General features: G+C 53.5%; 1 protein-coding gene across 7 annotated transcripts in view; it reads left to right on the top strand.

The window, feature by feature from the left end:
• Positions 1-21,551, top strand: part of KSR1 (kinase suppressor of ras 1) — a 155,119-nt gene extending 133,568 nt beyond the window's left edge. For 4 of the 7 annotated variants that reach the window (XM_045986486.1, XM_045986490.1, XM_045986488.1 and 1 more), the window contains 7 exons: positions 588-967; positions 2,888-2,984; positions 5,785-5,918; positions 6,572-6,703; positions 7,731-7,866; positions 13,608-13,741; positions 18,565-21,549. In XM_045986486.1, the coding sequence (XP_045842442.1) occupies positions 588-967; positions 2,888-2,984; positions 5,785-5,918; positions 6,572-6,703; positions 7,731-7,866; positions 13,608-13,741; positions 18,565-18,643 (1,092 nt within the window). In that variant the 3' untranslated portion in view covers positions 18,644-21,549. Of the gene's footprint in view, positions 1-587; positions 968-2,887; positions 2,985-5,784; positions 5,919-6,571; positions 6,704-7,730; positions 7,867-13,607; positions 13,742-16,667; positions 16,749-17,339 lie in introns of all 7 variants that reach the window. The other 3 variants (XM_045986491.1, XM_045986485.1, XM_045986487.1) reach the window with 3 other exon arrangements.
• The last annotated feature ends 926 nt before the right edge of the window (positions 21,552-22,477 follow it).

The raw sequence follows: 22,477 nt of genomic DNA on the forward strand, positions 1-22,477 counted from the left end.
TTTTTGTTTTTTGTTTTTTTTTAATCTTTGAAGCTAAAGTAAGCTCTCAGGTCTCAGGGTTCCCAACCCTAGCCTGAGGCCCGGGGGCCTAGCATGAGAGGCTCTGGTTCCATCCATCTGGGGTGGGGCCAGAGCCCCCAAGTGCTTAGCCGGGCCCAAGAACCGCTGTCTTAACCCCAGCCACGCAGAGTGGCTTAGACTGACTGACTTACTCCTGCCTGGAGGACAGTCAGACACTCGGTTTAAACAAAGGAATGCCCAGAAAGGATAAATGGGTTAAATTCGTCTGTGCTGGGGTTTGTTAACGCTCCTTCCTAGCGATGAGATGGTGTCCCCGGTAGGCCTTGGAGCCCTCTCAGAAAGACGGGCCGCGGGGCCCACCTGAGCCGGGCCCCATATTTTGTGAGTGACCACATCAACACCCTGTGGTGCCAAGTGACCTGGCCACTGTCCACAGCAGGCCAGTGCAGAAGTGCGACGAGAACCCGGGCCTTCTGCCCCCATGAGTCTCTCCTGGGCCTCTGGGGAGGGGGAGTCGGCCGAGCCCAGGTCCGCCACCCATCCGTATGCCTTCCCCCTCCTCCTAGGCTGAGGAGCCGGAGGCCGGCAAGTCAGAGGCAGAGGATGACGAGGATGAGGTGGACGACTTGCCCAGCTCCCGCCGGCCCTGGCGGGGCCCGATCTCTCGCAAGGCCAGCCAGACGAGCGTGTACCTGCAGGAGTGGGACATCCCCTTTGAGCAGGTGGAGCTGGGCGAGCCCATCGGGCAGGGCCGCTGGGGCCGGGTGCACCGCGGCCGCTGGCACGGCGAGGTGGCCATCCGCCTGCTGGAGATGGACGGCCACAACCAGGACCACCTGAAGCTGTTCAAGAAGGAGGTGATGAACTACCGGCAGACCCGGCACGAGAACGTCGTGCTCTTCATGGGGGCCTGCATGAACCCGCCCCACCTGGCCATCATCACCAGGTAACCGAGCCCCCCACTTCCGCCCCACCCCGCAGGCCGCATTGCCGGCCCCATTATCATGCCTGTTGTTAAACTAAAAGGGTTTGTGTATACTCACGTTTTTTAAACTACTCCTTTATAAGAACGGCACGGGTCCTCTGGGCTCGCAGCTGCTTTGCCCAGGCTGAGCGCAGGTCTGAGGCCAGTCTCAGTCTTTACCGCTCACCCAGCGTTCCTGGCATGTTGGCGACCCCAGCGGTGTGCTCCTAACTGTGGAGCCGGCATGGTTTCAGCCCTAGTCGTGGCATCTCTCCATTCCTGCGCTGTAAATACCGCCCCCCCATGGCTGCTTTCAGGCTACCAGCACGAATCACTGAGAGCGGCCTGGGTCTGGGTTCTCTCTCTGGCTGATCACTGGTCACCCCCAGTTTATTTACCGGTCCTCTTGGGCTGGGCACTTTGCCGTAATGAACGTATTTGGTTCCCTGTGTCTGTGACCTTCTGGGAGGGCACGTGCCAGGCAAGAGTATACGTGTGTGATGTTCTGACCTAAGCTATCTGTTTTACCGCAGAAAGTGCCCACCTGTCCTCCCTCCCCCACCCTGCACCTTGGGTGTGTGACTGTTCATCCCCCCCAGCACCCAGAGTGTGAGGCTGAAGCGTTTTGGCCCGTGGCTTTCAAAAAGTTGTTGCTGGGTGTTTACTTTTACAGTCAGGAACAGAAGTAAGAGGCTAGTAAAGGTATTTTGGAGTAAACGTGGAGGTTTCAAGAAGACAGTAGAAATCACTTGCTTCCCTCTGCCAAGAGCCCCCTCATTAATATTCTGACGACATTCCCAGTGGCTGGACCCTGTGGTTTGTAAGAACCTTTTTTCTCCTCTCAAACAGACTATATTTACTAAGTAAAAATGAATTCGCATTTGCCTGTTTATCAGAGACATAAAGCAGACCCACTAGAATTTCTGAGTAGGGTGGTACCGCCCACGTAACCCAGGGGACAGAATGCCAGCCCAAAGCACAACAACGTGATGCTTTAGCTTACACCAGCAGCACCCAGGGTCCCAGACCCCAGCTCTGTCCGTCCATGCATCTGTCCGTTCTCTCTTCACCCACCCAGGGCTGTGAGAACCTGAGTCTGCTTAAAGAGAATAAATAGCAAAATGTTCATTACCCCCAAAATTCACATTTTAGGATATGCTGAGAGGATTCAAGTGCAGACAAGGAACCATCAGCCAATATCCCAGACCCCCTCAGCCGGTTCTCAAAGTCGCTGAGGCTCCAAGGATCCTATCTCTTTGGAGAGGTTGCCTAAAACTTGCATCTTCATGAGATGCCTTTGTGAACTTCTGGGAACAGGGGAATGAGCCATGCATTCTTTCTGGGTCTTTGCCCACCCCAGGCAAGGAGTGGCCCCAAAACTTGAACCCATTGTCCAGGAATCGCTCTGACCCCCGTGATACCACCCCCCTCCTACACAGGGTTTTACTGTAATGAAATCTCTGTGATCAGAGAACAGTAAAAATGATCATGAGAATCATTACGGAGAGCCCCAATGTTGCCTGCTTATAGTCCTAAAAGATCAGGTTCTTCCCCGAGTTTGAGGGACACGTTTCTGCCTCGAATCCTCCAAGGCTGGGTTGCTCTGGGTTTCCAGGAGCCTTGCTGAGCTGGGTTTCCTGTTCTGGGGTGCACAGGCCCAGAGCCACAGGGAACGGGGTACACGTGTGTGTGATTTTGCACACTCAGGCCAGGCCCAAGAAGGAATGGGTGTCAGGGGCTTGGTGGAGAACGAGGATTCCAGTGCCCACGGTCGAGGGGACAGAGAGAGCCTTCCGGAGGCTGGGGTCACAGCTCTCTCCACGGCTGCTCTCAGGCTCCCCGAAGGCTGGGATTCGGCTGCACTGGCCCCACCCCTCAGCCTGACCCCACCACTCTTGACAGCTTCTGCAAGGGGCGGACGTTGCACTCATTTGTGAGGGACCCCAAGACGTCTCTGGACATCAACAAGACCAGACAGATTGCTCAGGAGATCATCAAGGTAAAGGACTATCCAGCTGGCTCCAGGGTTCCTGGCCGTCCCCCTGCTCTGACTCTTCTCTGAGCTGGGCTGCCTCAAGGGGGGGACCCCAGCGCCTTCCCTCGGTCTGTGTCTCACCCACTTAAAGCCAGGAGCTGGACTCGCAGTCTGTGATGATGGATGGATTGGTCAGGGAGGAACACAGTAGGGTTTAAAGACACGTGGCCCAAGTTCGAATCCTGGTCTCTCCAGTTATGTGACTTTGGGCAGGTTATTTAGCCTCCCCGAGCCTTGGCTTCCTCCCCCCGTAAGATGGGAATTCCAGTGTAACCTCCCCCACTGGACTGGCGCAAGAGGAGAATGGGGTCATCTGCTGAGAGCACAGTGAGCCAGGCACTGGCACACAGGGAGAACCTGCCAGAACGGGGTTAAGGGTGGGCCCAGGCTTTCTGCCTTCAAGTGTCCAGATCCAAGCTGCATGAGGACTGGCCCTCAGGCAGCCTTTTATCTTTCTTTCGTCTTTTTTTAAAAGTAATAAAACACAAATGAAAGAAAAGCTTCTTTGTAAGTTGCTGGCTTTAGCACCAAGCAGGCCTAGATAAAAGCCAGACGACTGCTGGGTCAGAGTTCCTCCTTGCTTGCTGTCTGTTGAAAAGCTTGCTCTGACCCGCTCTCCCCAACTCCCTGTCCCTTGCCTCCTCTCCTGCCTCCACCCCTGCCTTTCCTTTTTCTCCCTCTCTCTTCCTGGCCTGTGTGTGTGTGTATGTGTGTGTGGTGTGTGTGTCCTTTCCTTTTCCTCCCTCCCTCTTTCTGGCTCACGCATGCACCTGTGTGTGTCTTTACCAAAGAAATCCTAAAGTCATAGTGTGCCTTTCATGAGCAAACCAAGATTTCCATGTGACACGTAACCATGTGGCTGAATTAACAAATTAAACTTTTAAGCCTTGAAATTAAAATAGCACATTTACGCCTTCATGCGCAGTAAGTCACATTTCAGAGGAGTTGGAGAGAGCTGCTGGGTGTCACACCTGTTCCTTCAAACTTGCTGGGCCCTGTTCCCCTCCGTCTCCCCTGCTCTGTCCTCCTCCCCTAAACTGTCTTCTGTCCTTATGGTCAGAGCACTGGGGAGTCTGTGTCTGGTTGCTAAGGTTGGATGGATGAGCTCTCTGGAAGATTCTACGGGCAGACAAGAAAGGCTACTCAGAGATTTTAGAGATGCAGAGCCTGAAGCTGGCTCATTGGCTTGTTTGGTTTTCCTCTTGCTGAAAAGTGGTCACCTGCCCCCTTCCACTGGAACCTTCTAAGCCACTTCCTTTTGTACTCATCTGTGGTTTTGAGGTTCAAAATACAATAGCAGGGTCCTGAACTTGAGCTGGGTTTGTGATTTGGGGGCCACTCTGGGAACACTGGGAAATTGTGGGAAGGGCAGGGAGTCCGTGCACCAGACCTGGGCATTTGACATCTTGTCTGTTGAAGCTGGCTTTTTGAGGCAGCTCTCTTACAAACAAGGCTCAGAGGGGGACAGCAACTTGTCCTCCATCGTACAGCTGGTCGCTGTTCAGCCCATGATTGGGGGGGGGGGTGGTCTTGGGCCACTGAGGAAGGCTTGTGCCTTGGTTTGGTTTGGGCAGATATTCTAGGAATGACCTTCTTATATTCAGGATGGAATTTTGGCAAGGAGCAAGTCACTATCTCCTAGAACTCTCTGCTTCCACTGCATGGGGCCAGCGGACCCCACGCCGTCGCCATCGCGTGCCTTGTGTTAATTCATCTCCGACACTCTTCAGACCCCCTCGAACCGAGCTCTGGCCTCAGCTGATTTCTGTCTGATTCTGCCTCACAGTTCATTCTTTCTATTTCTTAAATGTGGCTTCTTGTTTACTGTTTTACTTCTCACCCCAAGAGAGTCTGAAAGCCGCCGAAGGACTCTTCATAGTGTGGGAAGTGACCTCAGTGTGGGAGGTCAGGAGGCTGGGAGGTGGCCTCTTTCTGAGCAGGTGGGGATGGCTGTTCCAGCAGTAGCCTCTCGCCCCCAATCCCAAGGGCATCAAGGTACATGAGAATCTTGGGTTTCATGTCAGACGACAGCTGGACCTTGGATGAGATGGTGCCTGTGTTAGGTCACCTGTATCCCATACACCTGGCCGGTGTTCACCTCCAGATCGAGCGGTGGTTACAAGTCCCCCAGCCCTGTCCTTTCCCGAGTAGACGAGGATACAGGCTCAGAAGTGCAGCGTCCAAGGCCACACAGTGACCTAGAACCTGAGCCAAGACGGAACATGGGGACACGGGTGGTGGTCGAGGTCTGTACCCCAGCACAGTTACTGGGACCACCTGTATTCAGGGGCTCCCTTTGTGGGAGTTCCTCTCTGCTCCCCACCCTGAGCCCTTGCCTAGCCTGAGGAGGAGGCATGTTGTACAAAGCCTGATAGAGACCCTATAGATCACTCGATTCCCATATGACCTAACACGGGGCGAGGGGGGTGGTTATCGTCACTCTTTGTACACTTCCTGGCCATCCCCCCAGCTCCCCACTCATCACCCTCTCTACACTTCACACCTGAGCCAAGTATACAGTGTTTGTTTGACACCATGGTGACGTGGACCAGCCTGGGACCAAACCTCAGCCATGCTCCTTAACTGCTGTGTGGCCTGGGGCCAGTGACTTCCCCTCTCTGAGGCTTGGTTTCCTCATCGGTACCATGGAGACCATTCTGCTGCGTAGGGTTCTGAAGATGGCTTGAGCTGACTTGGGAAGGGCCTCCAGCTGCCTTCCCAGCCTGGGTCCTGCCCCACTGACATGAAGCTCTCTGTCTCCCAGGGTATGGGATATCTCCATGCCAAGGGCATCGTGCACAAAGATCTCAAATCCAAGAACGTTTTCTATGACAACGGCAAAGTGGTCATCACAGACTTTGGGCTGTTTGGGATCTCGGGCGTGGTCCGAGAGGGCCGGTGAGTTGACCTGGGGTGTCCGTACAGGACAGGGAGGACCTGGGCTGTAACCAGCCAGGCCTCGACATGCAGTTCTTGCTGTCCGTTGGTGAGAGGGGCAGCCCTCCCTGCAGGAAAGGCTAAGTTCTTCTGCGGTCCTGTCCTGTAGTTCTGGTCCAGAATCAGGCTTGGGTGACATTTGGGTCCCTTGTACATAGTACTTCATTCTCAGGCTGATGCCCATAGGAGGCTGTGTCCCCAGGGTTCACGACCCCAGGGAGGGAGACACGATGAGGAAAAGCATCGAGTTTTATTTCCCCAAATCTTGAAGGGTGGTGGTTGGGGAGAAAGGCTCTCTCCAAGAATCTGGGGGAGTTCCGGGAAGGAGGGTGGCAGTCTGGCTGGAGACTGAGCCCTGGGCCAGGTTGTAAGATACACAGGCAGACTGACTGTCTCCTGGGGCGGAGAATCTGCTCCCTGCTGATACCGGTTACTGGCCCGCTTTCCTGGAAGAAGCTGGTTATCACCCTTCTCCAGGTGCCTCTGCAGGTGCGGATCAGCAAACTGTTTTCTGGGCCCTGCATGGGGGGTGTGCTCGTCCTGGGGCATAGGTGTGCTGGGCAACCTCTTCGCTGCTGGCTGAAAGGCCCTTGCCCTGGCTTCTTGGCCTCCAGGCGTGAGAACCAGCTGAAGCTGTCCCATGACTGGCTATGCTACCTGGCCCCGGAGATTGTGCGCGAGATGACCCCCGGGAAGGACGAGGACCAACTGCCATTCTCCAAAGCTGCTGATGTCTATGCATTTGGGTGAGGAGGCCCCTGATTTCCCCGTCCTGGGGCTCTGAGGCCAAGTGTGGCCAAAAGAAGGGGCCCTGCTGGCTGGCAGGGGCGGTGGTGTACTGAGTCCTGGTTCTGCCGCTTATTGGCTAAGGGACCACATCCTTGACCTCTTCCCCTGCTGTAAAATGCAGAGAATTACGGTGCCTCCTATGAGGTTGCTTCAGGAGGACTAAGATGATTTCTGGGCATCAGTCTCACCCAGTGCCCCATGAGGATGCTGACCAGAGTTCAACACTGTCCCTCTGGGAGAACCAGGGGGTCCTGCCAGCCCATCTGTAGTGCCCCACAAAGGTGACCAAAAGAAAAACAGAATAGGAATACAATGTGCACCAGATACAGAATTTAAAGTTGCTCCCAGCTACACTTAGAAAAGAAAAACGGATGAAATCCGTTGTAATCACACATCTAACTCTAGATCCAAAATGTCATTGCAACGTGTCATCAAAACAAAAGATTAAGGAGATATTTTACTCCCACAAAGTTTTCTAGGATTTTGATGAGGATGTTACCCCTACGGCACCCCTCGGGTTCACTGTCCACATGTCCGTTGCTCAGTAGTCCCACGTGGCCAGTGGCCCCTCCCTTGGATCGTGGGCAGCTGAGGGAGAAGGCCAAGATGAGTCAAGAAAGGCAAGGCAGCTTGGAGAGGCTGGGTGAGAGCTTCACTCTGGAATCTCAGGGTACCTTCCCGTGGGAGGTAGTCTCTTCCTGTCCTGACCTGGGATGTAGGCATGAGCCCTGCTGAGGATCTCTGTATCAGGAACTTTGTTCCGAGCCTGTCCAGCCTCACACTTCCCATCGCAGGGCCTTTGGGCCACGGGAAGGCCACCAGGATGCCGTCGCAGGATTTCTGGAAGTGTGGTGGGTGGGGAGAGCGGGAGGAGGATCCTGGGTGCTCTGGCTGGGTTCCTGGCACTGTGGCAGCAGGAGGTCCTGGGCGCGTGAGCTGGGCTGGGGGGTTCAGCCGCTCACGCCGCCCGGGTGGTCCCCACAGGACTGTTTGGTATGAACTGCAAGCAAGAGACTGGCCCTTGAAGAACCAAGCGGCAGAGGCCTTGATTTGGCAGATTGGAAGTGGAGAGGGTATGAAGCGTGTCCTGGCCTCCGTCAGCCTGGGGAAGGAAGTCACTGTGAGTAGCCACCTGTTCTCAGGAAGGGAGGAAGGGCTGGGGCGGGGGGCGGGGCACACGACAGGTGCTCCCTTCTTCATTCACTCACCTGAGAAATGGGGCTTGGAGGCAGAAGTGTCCTAAGCGGGCCTCTTTGCTTGCCCGCCAAAACACCTGTGTCCTTTATTACCCAACTGTGTTTCTTTAGAAAAACCATTGTCTTAAAAAAAGAAAAAGAAGGACCAGAAAGAAAGGTCCTGGTTTTAACTGACTCATGAGTTGGAAAAGATAGTAGAGCCCTGTATGTTCCTTACATGGAGGAAGATGATCCAATCCTCCCCACACCGAACACAGACAGGGTTTTCCTGTGGCATCACATGACTCTCTCCCCGAAGTGTTCTTCTCAAACGCTCAAGAACCAGTCGAACTTTCCCCAGCGTATTTGTCAAAAAACCAGATCGTAACACAGGTGCGGACCTCCTGCTTCTGAACACCGGCCGCAGTTTCTCTGCGTTGCAGTTTCTAAGTGTCCCGGCCCCGGCGCAGTGGTGTATGGAAACCAGGGCTGGATGTTTCTGGTGCGGGCAGCCATCCCCGTGGTAATCAGGCGGAAGTGGGAGCTAGCCCGGATGTGAACACGCTCCAGGAGGTATCTGGGGGGCCTAGCGCTGGGGGTCCTGCCTGGAGGGGACCCCCCCCCCCCCCCCGTGCAGGTCCAGTTGAGTTCTAACTGGGCTGTGAGCTTCTTGCTGACGCCAGGGACGGTGCTGGCAGAGTCACCATCTGCAAGTAGGGACAGGCCCAGGGAGAAAGGCTCCTGATTTTCCTTCGGGACCTGACCGGATCTTCACATTTTCCTCCTTTGACTGGTGGCTGGCTGTTAGGGCATCTTTGGAACGCTCGTTTAGGACATGGTGCCCAGGGTGCTTTATTCCAAGGGGGCCTGCCGTCTGGTTGAAGAGCAGACTCTCTCTGTACACGTGTGCTCTTCCAAGAAGGACACCAAAAGACTAATCTGTAGCACCAACACCAGGCTCTTTGGCCACTTGATAGCACCTCTTCTGAGCTGTTGAGCAGGGCAGGTGGGTCGTGAGTGCCACCCCGATGCTCTTAGACTCCTTCCTGGGCAGACCCACCTTTCCCTAGCATAGCCCCGGACCCCTGGGGCCTAGAGGTAGGAGAGGTTCAGGCTTCTGGCTACTGAGTCATTCAGACTGCAACTTAAGCAGCTGGTACCTTCTAATCTTTTTTTTTTTCCCTCAAAGATTTTGTTTATGGATTTGACAGAGAGAGAGAGATCACAAGTAGGCAGCTGGTGGGGGGGAGGCAGACTCCCTGCTGAGCAGAGATCCTGATGCGGGGCTCGATCCCCGAAGGCAGAGGCTTAACCCACTGAGCCACCCAGGCACACCCCGTCTTTTTTTTTTTTTTTAAGATTTTTATTTATTTGAGAGAAAAGAGAGAGAGTATGAATGGGGCAAGAGGTTTGGGGGGCGGGGATTCAGAGTGAGAGAGAATCCCAAACAGATTCCCCACTCAGTGCAGAGCCCAACACAGGGCTCAATCCCAGGACCCCTAGATCACGACCAGAGCCGAAATCAAGAGCCGGTTGCTTCACTGGCTGAGTTGCCCAGGTGCCCCTTAATTTTTTTAAATACGTATCTGACAAAATCAGGATCATAACATGTAGTTCATTTTTTAAAATCATGACCTTTTTTCCTCGTGGTGTTTTGATATGCTTATTAACTCAAATCATGGACAGATCCATATTTTTACACCTGTCTGCCCTGTAGGCCCTGGCGTACACCCTAATAATGACGACTTCTCTGTTGTTGGACATTTAGGTTATTTCCAGTTTTTACCCGTTACAATAAAGTCATGAAGGACACCTTTGTATAAACCAGAGTGTGCCTGTATGTTTGTTTTATGCGGAAGAAAAAATAGCGAGTTGCTTTCCTGGTAGCAATCCCCGTTCTCTCTCTGCGTGCTTGCAGTCTTGGCGCGCAGAGTGGTAGGTGCGGCCTTCAGGAGGGGCAAGGCCTGGAGCAGAGCGTAGAGCCGGTCAGAGGCAAGGGAGTCAGTCAGCATCACCTGGGAGCTTTTGAAAATATCAGGACCCCAGGGCCTCGACCAGAGAGAAGGATTTAATTGGCCTGGGTTGGGGCTAAGATCATAATTAACTTTATCTTTCATGTTCTGTTCTGGAAGGATTTCTTACAGTGTGGGGTTGCGGGTCCTTTGAAGCCCCTTAAAAATAGATTAGGGAGCAGGGAAGTAGGGAAAAAAGAAAATGTTCCAGCAGTCAGCTCCTGGTTCATGAAAGTTGACTTTCCTGTTTGGTTTTTTGTTGTTGTTGTTTTGTTCTTTTTTTAAACACATTACCATTGGCGGGTAGAGGGGGGCGTGGGTCAGGGGCAATAAAAAGTGATTTTTGAATCATAGTCAGAAGCAGGGAGCGCCCTCTATGGAGCACCTTTCTCTGCGCCTCCAGCCAGTGCTGTAAGTTCACCACCAAGTTTCTGGCCACGGCAGCCACAGTGAGTAGTGCACCTAGGCTGATGTCAAAAGGCCAGAACGCTGCTTTTTTTTTTTTTTTAAGATTTTATTTATTTACTTGACAGACAGAGATCACAAGTAGGCAGAGAGGCAGGCAGAGAGAGAGGAGGAAGCAGGCTCCCCACTGAGCAGAGAGCCTGATGCGGGGCTCGATCCCAGGACCCTGGGATCATGACCTGAGCTGAAGGCAGAGGCTTAACCCACTGAGCCACCCAGGCGCCCCAGGCCAGAACGCTTCTTAATGAAAACCAGCATTCCCCCACCTCAGGTCACTCTCCAAAAGACCAAATTCTTGTTCTAGCAGCTTTCCACTCCCTGTCCCTCCGCCCTTTCTCTGCTCAACCTCCCGTCCGCTTTCCCTCTATCCTTTTATTAAGACTGATTCTGTGTCAGTATCATTCAATCGTCCATGCTATGTCTGCAGATGGAGGCCAAAAGTGAAAAGAAAAGAAATACGGGTGCGCCGTTATAATAGATTCTAGTTGCCACGAGCTGCTGATGAAGCAGCTCACGACATTTTCCTCTTTGTGCGTCTCTCTCTCTCTCCTTCTATTCTGTCAGTTACTCAAAGGCTCACTACAGTTTTGTTGGCTTCACACGTGGACCGTGGTTTTCTTGTGCAGCTTGAGGTTTTTGCTGTAGTTTCCGATTGTCTTCTTTATTTCTTGCTAAGAATGGTCACAAGTACCACCTTTGCGGTATCCCTGAGGTTTTGCAGCTCCTACGTACCGGCTATGGAATGGAATTTGGTCCATTCTTCTTCGGGCCCATTGGTTTCTCATGATCTGGATAATGGAATCTTAGGCCTGCTGTAATGCTGTCATCCTTCCATTTCCTTTTGTTCATCCCTGGCTCAGTACTAGAAATTCATGTATCGCAGGTCTCCCCATATCTTTATTTGCTTTCCAGTAAAATGCGAGTGAACCCTAAAAGAACTCCCTCCCAGTGGTTGCATAGGAGATAATCTTTGAATCCTTATATGCGCCTGAGCAAGTCCTGATTTTGTTCTCACACCAAGAGGCTCACAATAATCTTCCCTAAGAACATGAAATTTTAGCTGTGCTGTGAGCATACAGCACATGTCCAGGGCATCGCTGAAAAATCAGATATTAATCTTCATTCTCAGTCTTTTGTAGATGCCCTGTTTTATTCTCTCTGGGAACATCTAAGATCTTCTCTTTATCCTTGTTGCATTGAAATGTCATTAAAATATGCCCTAGAATAAGTTTATTTTTCTTGGTTTGGTACTCTTTTTTCAGTGAGGTCCCTTCACTGGGCCTTTTCAGGTAAAGATTCCAGCTTCCCTTGAAAGTTTTTGGGGGGCACCTGGGTGGCTCAGTGGGTTAAAGCCTCTGCCTTCGGCTCGGGTCGTGATCCCAGGGTCCTGGGATCGAGCCCCGCATCGGGCTCTCTGCTTAGCAGGGAGCCTGCTTCCTCTTCTCTCTGCCTGCCTCTCTGCCTACTTGGCATCTCTGTCTGTTAATAAATAAATAAATAAAATCTTTAAAAAAAAAAGTTTCTGGGAAATTTTCTTTCATTATGTTGTATTACATAGTTTCCTGCCCTATAGTTCTTTTGTTTTCTCTTGTGGAAACTCTCATTGGACAGAATTTGGTCCTTAGTGAGCTTCTGTGTCTTTTACCTTCTTTGATGTTTTTTCTTCCTACTTAAAATCGGGGGCACTATCTGGGGAGCTTTCTGGACTTTATCTGCCAGTATTCCTACTTAATGTTTTGTTTCAGAGGTTTGAGATTAGAGGGTAGAGCTCAGGGGTAGAGCACTGGGCTGCAGAAGTTCTGTAATTAAGCTCAAGCTCTTCCTTGTTGGTATGTTTTTATTGATCTTGTTTTATGCTTACACACACACGCACGCACGCACACACACACACTCTCTCTCTCTCTCTCTCTCTCTCTCTCTCTCTTACTTACTTTACTCCAGAGTTGGTGTTTTGGTCAGTGCATCTTTGGTCTTTCCTGTTTTCCTGACCTGGTGGGCAACCCCATGGGTGTAGTTGTCCTCAAGAACAAAAACCTGAGCCTACATGGGAGAGCACTTTCTGCGTGGCTGTGTAGTCAGGCCTGTCTTCTTGCCGGGGCTCTCCTGAACCGAAAGGCTGAGAAGTGTGCAGTAAACACGCAGATCCGGAAAGCAGGCAGCAAATTGCCAAGGTGAGAGGAGCTTTACTCTCTCTCTCTTTTCTTTTTTCCCTAAGTAGGCTCCACACCTAGCGTAGGGCTTGAACTCATGCCCTGAGATCAAGACCTGAGCTGAGATCAAGAATTGGACACTTGGGCGCCTGGGTGGCTCAGTGGGTTAAGCCGCTGCCTTCGGCTCAGGTCATGATCTCAGGGTCCTGGGATCGAGTCCCGCATTGGGCTCTCTGCTCAGCGGCGAGCCTGCTTCCCTCTCTCTCTCTCTGCCTGCCTCTCTGTCTGCTTGTGATCTCTCTCTGTCAAATAAATAAATAAAATCTTTAAAAAAAAAAAAAAAAGAATTGGACACTTAACCACCTGAGCCACCCTGGTGTCCCTTGAGGGGCAGTCAGGACAGGTGTCTGCTGGCTCTCAAGCGCTCCCCTCTGTTTCACCCTTCTGGCCACTCACAGCCTCCATTGCTGTGTCGCTGAGGCTCCCACCCCCGTCGCAGCCCTACCCCACATATATTCTGAGCATCTTGCATTTCTTTTGCTTTCCGTTTGAAAATTCTACAACCCCATTTCTTTCTTTCCTTTTTTTTTTTTTTTTAAGATTTTATTTATTTGAGAGAGAGAGAGGCAGAGGGAGAAGGAGAAACAGGCTCCTGCTGAGCAGAGAGCCCAACGCAGGGCTCGATCCCAGGACCCCGGCATCACGACCTAAGCTGAAGTCAGACGCTTGACCAACTGAGCCACCCAGGCGCCCCTACAACCCCATTTCTGATCTCTTTCCTATTAGCTGTTTGTTCAGCTTTGTTCCTGTTATTCCAAGGCAGTCTAAGAAGGAAAGAGGGGAGACAAGCTCGTGCACTTTGTTTTCTGCTGGAAAGCTTGAGAGCTCTTCTGAGATTCATGGCCAATCTTCTTAACATGGGCAGGATGTTTGGGGACCACCACATGGAGGCGGGGGCTCAAGAGCATCGAAGGGACCCTGTGCAGTGTACCCGAGCTGCGCCCTCCTCCCTTCTTCCCTGCCAGCTCTCACCGCCACCCCTGCCGGCTCTGTTCACAGGAGATCCTGTCTGCCTGCTGGGCTTTCGACCTGCAGGAGAGGCCCAGCTTCCCCCTGCTCATGGACATGCTGGAGAAGCTGCCCAAGTTGAACCGGCGGCTCTCCCACCCTGGTCACTTCTGGAAGTCTGCTGAGTAAGTAGCCCTCAGTGGGCCTTCGCAGCCTCTCCTGGTATCTTAAAGGGCACCGTCCGCTCTGTCTAAGACTTAGATCTGGGGAATACACAAACCAGATCGCCCCTTGCCCAAGTGATACTAGGATCTTGTTTATTTTGGAGACTCCTTTTGAGACACGAGTGTCTCTAGTCCTTTTCTGTGAAAACCTATGTATCCCTGTTACCAGAGCAGTGCTGACGCTGGGCCCAGACAGGCCCGGACGAGAGGAATCTGCCTCAGAAGGGGCCAGACAGGGCCAGTTGGAAGCCAGAGCAGTGTGGGTGTTAGACCAACACCAACATCAGCAGAGCTGCTCTGACTTAAAAGGGTGCGGACTCCAGACGGCTTTGGAGCCCCCCAGGCCAGCCACCTGGGTTGGGGACCATGTGGCCTGAGTTTCTATGCCACTTTGAGGCAGGAAGGCCACGCCCCTTCTGTTTAATCTCACAGTCCTTCGTGCCCCTTGGTACCAGATGGCCTTTGCTCCTCCTGTCCATTCTGCCTCATTCCCCTTTGGCTCTGTCCCTCTGGCTCTGGCTCTGCCTGACCCTCAGAAGTGGGCCTCTGCCCTGCTGCAAACCCTTTGTGGGAATCCGAGGGAGTCTGTCGTTCTAGGCCTCAGTTTCCACAGCTTTTTTTTTTTTTTTTTTAAAGATTTTATTTATTTATTTGACAGAGAGAGAGATCACAAGTAGGCAGAGAGGCAGGCAGAGAGAGAGGAGGAAGCAGGCTCCCTGCAGAGCAGAGAGCCCGATGCGGGGCTCGATCCCAGAACCCTGAGATCATGACCTGAGCCGAAGGCAGGGGTTTAATCCACTGAGCCACCCAGGCGCCCCTCCACAGCTTTAAAAAGTGGGCTGGGGCCAGATCGGGGGTTGGCCTCGTAGCGTGGGGAGTGTGTTGGACTTTGCAGGTGCGAAGGGAAATTGGAGTCGCAGCTCCCATCCCTAGGATTTGTAGTGTGCCCAGCAGCAACGCCAGGCTGTCACAGTCCTGAGCACGGTCTCTATGGCAAGGACTCAACTCTGCCATTTGATGAAGGAGTAACCAGGGACAGCGCGTAAACCAAGGGGCTGGCTGGGCGCTAAGAAAGCTTTATTTATGGATGCGGCAACTGGAATTTCATGCAACTTTCTTTTTTTAAGATTTTTATTTCATTTGACTGAGAGAGGGAGCACACAAGCAGGGGGAGCAGCAGAGGGAGAGGGAGAAGCAGACACCCCACTGAGAGGACTCCCCACTGGGACTCGATCCCGGAACCCTGTGGTCATGACCTGAGCTGAAGGCAGGCGCTTAACCAGCTGAGCCACCCAGGGGGTCTCTCATGCAACTTACACATTGTGGAATCTTCTTATCATCCCCCAACCCAATTAGAAAGGCAAAAACCATTCTTAGTTTGTGTATTGTGCAGAAGCACATCGAGCGGTCCATATGTGAAAAGACCCCTGAACGATAGGAATGGTTTTAAGCTTTTTTTAAGGCAAAGGGTACTTTCTAAAAGTGCAGTCTCCCCCAGACTCCCAGTATATAAACCAGATAAAGTGGAGCTGCTCTTGCTAGTTGCAGGGGCAGGAGGTTGTCCAGACCCCCAAGGTGGCTGCTGGGGCACCTGCCATCCCATCACTGACCCCTGGAGAAGCTGCTCCTGGATTTCCTACCTGCTGCCCGGGTGTGTGGTGGCAACAGCATCCATCCTAGTCTAGAAAGGGCCAGTTAGTAAATATTTTAGGCTTGTGGCTCATATGATCTCTAGCATATGTTCTTGGTTTTTTCTGTTTTTTTGTTTTGTTTTGTTTCGTTTTTAACCTTTAAAATGATCCATCTTTTTGTGGCTGGATTTGGCTTAGGTATAGTTGGCTGGCCCATCTTGAAAACAAACCAAACTGGGTTTGAAGCTATAGGCAAGGGGGGAGCCCAGCATGAGTCACCCGACCAGGGGATGCCGGTAGGAGAACTCATTGAAGAAACGTGGTAAACCGCTGATTTAGGCCATGTGCAGGGATGGCCTAGAAGAATGACAGTTTGAGGTTGGGAACCCTTTCTCTTAGAATAACACGTTAGTGTCCATATTTTGCTCTGAAGATGGGTCAGAGTCTAGTTAAATGGGGGGCAACAGAATGTTGTCACTGGAGGTGTGGGTTCTATCCAGCCATTGCTGAGTACCTGCCACACCCCTGGGGAGACAGAAGGCCAAGGCCAGGCCTCCGCCAGCCGGGAGCTTGCAGTATAATGAGTGAACGGATGAGGGAATGATGCCAACATGCTAAGTGTTGTGCCAAAGAACAGCCTTTGTGGGAGCACACTCAGGGCCCTCTCTGCCCACCCAGGGAGCTTGAGGAAGGGTTCTCCAGAAGAGGGGTCATTGGAACTGGGTTTCCAGCAGGAACTGTCCTGGTAGAGATGAGGAGAGTGGGGTTCCCCTGGACTCAGGGCAGCTTGTTTAACATCCTGGGCCCGAGTTTGGTCATCCACAGAAGAGGAGTCTGCACTGGGCCGGTCTAGCTTTCAGGAGATGATTCCAGATTCCCTAAAGACTGTAGAGCCCCAGCTTCTCATTTCACAGGTGGGAGACAAAGCCACAGCTGGGTGTTGTCCCCTGCCCGAAGCCATCTGTGTTAGCTGCTGAGGGGGAAAATGCCAGCCTACCTGAATGAGCCTCTCACCGCTTCCTTCCTGTTCATGATTTCTACTTCAACACGTTCCACCTCTAATTCTCATTTTCTCTTTTCTTCCCCATCTGTCTTGTTGCTTTTTTATTTTCGGGGGGTGGTGGACATGCTGGCCTGTGCGGTCCTCTCCCCACTCCATCATCTCCTTCCACCTGTCTGCTTCCGGCGCCCGACTCCGTCACCCGTGGGACGGCTCTCTTCCCGCACTTGGCCGCACGGTCGCCGGGCACCCCCAGTCGCTGGCGGAGCCGCTACTACGGGAAAGGGCGTGACGGTCGCCTGGACTTTCAGAACTCCTGTCCCGCTCTGGAGGAATAGTGTGTCTTCCGTTATTCCGCTTATTCTCTGCCTGTTTGCACCCGGCTTCCCCAGTTTTCTCTGTTCTGTTTCCCTAAGCCAAAGTGATGTTCCTGTAGGCAAAATGGCCCCCCCACAAGGGTCCTACAGGCATGTGTGTGTCTCGCAGGGCTGAGAGGAGGCCCACAGCACGTGGCAGGACCTCCGTCCACCCACTGTGGCGGATGTCGACTTGTCCCAGGGTGGAAGAGAACTCAGAGCCTTGGTCCAAGGCCAGGGCACCCTTCAACCAGAGCTTAAAGAAGGGAACACAGTAAGCAGAAGAAGTAAACTTTCAGGAAGTCTGGTTTGATAGTCAAGGGCTGAGGGGCCACGGGTCCATCGGCCAACCTCTGTCTCAACATCCTGTGACTGTCCTGGGGAGCATGGGACAGGTGCTCTGTGCCGGGTCCCTTCTGAGCCCTCTGCACTGCCAAGCCTGGGATGGAGCGCGGACGCCTTTCTCCCTCTCTGCAGGGAGAGGCCCCCTGCCCTCTGCCCCGGCCAGACCTCTGCCGCTCCGTGGGCTCGGGTTCTGACTCTCTTCTCCTCTCTTCTCTCTCTCCCTGTAGGTTGTAGGCCTGGCTGCCTTGCATGCACCTGGGGCTTTCCTCCTCCTAATCGACACTCGGCACCGTGACTTCTGCTCAAGCGCCAACTGACGTGCGCGCACTAACCCAGGGGATGCGATCTCTGCCGCTCCAGGCCTCTCTCCCGAGACTTCTTCTTTTGCTTTGTTTGTTTTTTAAAACCAGCCTCCTCCCCCTCTCCATGGCCCGTGTGTCCCAGAATAACTGCCATCCACGAGGACCCCCTAACAGCCCCCCATCCCCCCCAGCAGAGCTGCCTCCCCCGTCCGGGACTTCATCCTCTAACTCTGCCTCTGTGGGGTGGCGCTGGTGTGTCTGGGCGGTCCTGTCTCCCCACTAACACCTCCGTGAGATCGACTGCCCCCGAACGCTGCCCCCGACCCCGGGACCTGGCTAGGTCCACAGTGCAGGGGAAGGCTTTTGCTTGGCTGTTAACTGCAAGGTCTTGTCCAGCAAGGAGTAGGATGATTTCAGAGCTGCCCAAGGCCAGTCCCGTCTGGGGACATTGGGTCCCATTGCCGTGAAAGACACTGGCTGGGAAGGGTTTTGTCCCCAGCAGTGCCCGCCGGAAAGTGGTCCCAAAAACACAGGGGGCCTGTCGCCAGACAGTTGCACTGATGAGAGCAAAGTTTCTGCTGCCGATCCCCACAGACAGAAAGTACCAGACCCCAAGTGAGCGTTCATCAAGAGGGTGGCTGAGAGGCTACACGCAGTCACTGGGCTGCTTCCCAGGTGCAGGTTCCTGGGGTTCCCCCAAACTGAGTCCAGGTCCCTAGAGGCAGGCTCTAAGAGTCTGCATTTCTACATTGCCGCCCCCGCCCCCAGTGTTTGGGGACCATTTCTGAAAGGATTGTGTGAGGCTGCTCTCTCGGTACTTGGGATCCGGTTTCTTTTTTCCCCCAGTTGCTCTCGGAGCAGAGCTCTCCGGGGCCACAAGTGAGAGAGTAGCTCAGTCGAGGCCATGGCAGTGACAGCAGGCCCGGTGCCAGGCACTCCGACACTGAGAAGCCCCTGCCCCCCCGGGAGGGTATGTGACCAGGTCTTAGCCCTGGACCAAGTCTGACCAGGAGCAGCTCTGCTAAGGCTTGCTTCTCGCTGGGGGCAGGCCCTCTGTGGAGCTTGTGAAACAGGCCCGCTCCTTGGCTAACATCCTACTTCCGATCAAGGCCAGTGGGGCCGTAACCCATGTTTTTGTTCCTCTTTGCAGCATTAACAGCAGCAAAGTTGTACCCCGGTTTGAAAGGTTTGGCTTGGGTGTCCTGGAGTCCAGTAATCCAAAGATGTAGCCAGCCGTGCGGTTTTTCTGCCGATTTCTTTTCTTCTTAAATGTGTTTCTAAAACATTCAAACAACCACCATGCCACAAACGAAAACACTCTTCGAAACGTCAGTCCACCCTCGACCAGGAGTGTGAGTCCTTGACTCCGACCCGTCCATCCGGCCGGTGCTAGAGCCACACCTGCTGTTTCTTCTTCAAGTGATATCACCACCAACCAGACCTGCCCCGACAGGCAGCGGAAGTTCACATGGATGTTTCTGGGGCGTGAACTCGATGCGTCACAGTAGGTCATAATAAACGGTGGCCGCAGAGGCACTCTGGCACCACTGACTGGGACGGCGGGAGTGGCCTTTGCCCTCTGGAGGCCCATGGTGGCGGTGAGGAAAAGGAAGAAATCATCATCCTTGTGGCTGTTCTTGGGGTCAGATGAGGACCACAAGGTTTGACCTGCACTCTGCTTTGGCCCCAAACCCCAGAATGTCCCCCTGTAGGCCTCTCCCCTTATCCTAACAAAGGGACACTGTCCCTTTTTCTTCAGGCAGAGGAAACCCTGGCTAAGAGCCAAGTGGGATTTTGAGGGTCAGGAGTTCCCAGAGGGCTTGGGTTCCCTTTGACTCCAGTTATCCAGCCTGTCTCTGCTGGAAAAGTCAAGACAGATTAAACCCAAATAATGTCTTGATTGATCCAGGGGCTGCTGGCCAGGATTTCCAGCACCTGTAGACAACTTTCTCTCACACAGCCTCCAGGAAGACCCCAAGGAGATGGTGCTCAGGGCTTCAGCTTTTTAGACACATCCCAGTCCTGGCTGAGATTTGACCCCAGAGCTAAGGCCCAGCCCCGCCGCTGCGTGTACCATGAGGGCTTGCTCCCAGGAGAACAGAAAGGGGAGGAGGAGGGAGAAGTGGCAGGCAGCGGGTGCCTGAGCTCACCCTCCCAGCCACAGGGTGACCTAGCTCTTCGGAAGCCCCATCAGTCATGCCAAGGTTCTGGAATTGTCCACCCCTTCTCCTACAGTCCTGTTGAAGGCCCGGAGCCACTCCTGACTCTTCTGCTGTCCTTATTCTGAGCCCTTAGCCAAGACGGGAGGCCTGTGCCCCTCTACACTGTTCGTGCAGACCCACACAGTGCTCCAGTCCTCAGAGCCTCCCCTGAACCGAGTCAGGACATCTGTGTGTGTGTATTTGCACCAGAAGGAGGGGCTTGACTGGGGAAAGTCTGTGAAATGAACATATTCTGCCTATCTTCATTAGAAGCTGTCACCTAAAGAGAACAGTTCCAGATGACAAAGCAGCCTTCAGCGGCTGTTACGCCATGGTAGGCCTCAAACCAGAACCGACCAAGGGGATGAGGGTGGACATGTGGTTGGATTCAGACCCAGACCCTGTGTCCATGCTCTGAGCCAAGATGGGGCGGGGGGGGGGGCATGTGGCCCTCCCATCCCTTTCATTTACACCCACCTAGCAGAGCTCCCAATCTTCAGAGCCTTCCCTGGAGTCTGGCCAAAAGGTCATACGAAGCAGGCCACTGACCAGAAGTGGTGGGGCTGCCTTCCTGACTCCAGGTCCGACGCCCCTCGGCCGACCCGCGCCTGGAGAGCACAGCTGTGCAGCAGGGCGAGGTATCCAGGCTCCTGCTGCCCATCAGCACCCCAGACCTGAGCTCCTTAACCCTTCCCAGTGAGGGTGTGGGCAAGACGAGAGCTGTAAGCCAGGTGGATTCAGCTCCTGGTGGGTCTTCTGTTTTCTTTGGGGCTGCTTGCTTCCTCCCCTCATTCCTTGGCCTCCCCGATGAGTGTCACGCCTGCAGGTCAGTTCAAGAAGCTTTCATCGAACACCAACGGTGTCTTGCCCAAGTGCAGGGGACGCTCCGATGGGAGCAGTGACAGTCCCTGCCCTTAAGGAACTGCCAGGAACCCTGAGGGGGGAGCTGAAGGTGTGGAGGACAGCCCCTTCGTCTTCAGAACCCTGGACAAGCCGGCCAGCTCTTGGCTTAGCCTCTGCGCTGCCTGTCATTTAAGAGAAACATGGTCCCCTACTCCCTCTCAAAGTGACTGTGAATTGAGGCTGGGGAGACATGCTTGCCCTTCTGTGTGCTCTCCCGTCTGCCGTGGAAACACATGAAGGACGGCCAGATACTGTGAATTCAGTGCTCACGGCCGACTGTGAAGGGGATGGCAGAAGCTGGGACAGCCTCCCCAGCGAGAGCTCTGGGGGCTGCAGAGGTCCCCACTGGGGTCAGAGAATGGAGCCCAAGCTTTGGTTCTTCGCAGCACACCTCCAGTCCCAGGCATCCCCTCCAAAACCCTAGGGCCCGTGTCCCTGCTGCCTTTAACCCCCAGAGCCACAGCCGCTGGCTCTCCATCCAGCTCGAGGTCTTCAATCCTAGCAAGTTCCCCGTTGGTCGTGGGCAGTGTAGCAACGTTGACCTCTCTGTGTCACCAGATCAGTGCAGAGCGCTGGAATCCTGTCCTCTCCTGGCATTCTCCTTGTCATCACAGGGAGCAGCCGTGTGCCCTGTAAGCCTGCATTGCTATTGTTCCGTGTTGATTAGGGGGCCTGGTGGAGACATAAATGTGAAGCCGTTTCAGGAGCTCGTGTGATGCTACAGTGTTAGCCCGGATTTCATTCGCGCGCGTGTGTGTGTGTGTGTGTGTGTAAAACCAGCGTCTTCCGTGGCCACAGGCACACACTTGCTGTTTTGAATGTGATGTAAAATTTGTACAGTAAAAGTTTTTATATTTTCTATCAACTGCATTTGTCTTCCAGAAATGCTATTAATTTAAATTAAAATGGTTAGTATTAATGAACGCGCTGTATCGGTTTTTTTGCCACTGGCAAGAACACATCCTTTGTGCCAGGCCTAGCCTGGATGTCTGGAGTTGGTGAATAAAATTGTACCAAGGTGTCTGGGGCTTGTGTCTCCTTGGGTCAGTTCCAGACGTGCATGGGGACTGCTCGGATGGATGAGGGAACAGGAACGGGGCTGGGGAATCGGACCCCCCTCTAGGAGCTCCTTCCAGAGAAGGCGTCTGTGGACCTGGAAGGCAGACGGAGGAGCGGAGACAGAACGGCATCCGATGGACAAGAGATGGTCATCCAGCCTCCAGCACTGACAGCTCATGAGCAGACCCAGACCCGGGCTAGAGTTGTCTTGGCCTCGGGGAAGCTGTTGGGGTGGGGAGTGGAGTGCTCATTTATCTGATTCTTACTTCTCGGAGTTTCTCCTTGCCAGTCCTGTAGAGAGGCTTTGAAGGTTGAAGTAGGCAGTACAGATGGGGGAGAAGGGGAGCTGACGTGCGCAAGGCCCTCCTCAACCGGGGAGGGTTTCTATCCACCGTCCCCCACCTCGGTGTATCCGTCACAAGCACACCAGGAGGCAGGAATTGTGATGTTCCCACCAAGGAAACTGGGGCCTGCGAGGTTAAAATACCCAAGAGCACACAACTGGAAGGCGGCTAGTCCAGGACGCGGCCCAAGGATTTGACTCCAGAACGTCCTCTCAGCAGAAGTCGAGGAACTGACCAGTAGGACATTTACTGAGCATCTGTGCTCGGAAAGTGGCACTAAGCACTGGAACATGTGAAAAGGTGGTGGTGCCCTTGCCTTCAGCTGTGAGCCCCTGAGTGTCCCAACGAAGGGGTCCCGCAGTCTGCCTGGCAGGCTTCGTGGAGAAAGTGGCCTTGGAGCTGACTTGGACGGTGAGTAATACGCCTGATGCAAAGAAACAAGAGCAAGGCATTGTCCCCTGGAGGAACAGCATATGCAAAGGCTCAGAGGTCTGGGAACACATGGTGTGCTTGGGGAAATCATGAGTATTCAAGCTGTTGTACAACGGAACTGGTG

This window comes from Meles meles, chromosome 18 (genome assembly GCF_922984935.1).
Source record: "Meles meles chromosome 18, mMelMel3.1 paternal haplotype, whole genome shotgun sequence".
Taxonomy (NCBI): domain Eukaryota; kingdom Metazoa; phylum Chordata; class Mammalia; order Carnivora; family Mustelidae; genus Meles; species Meles meles.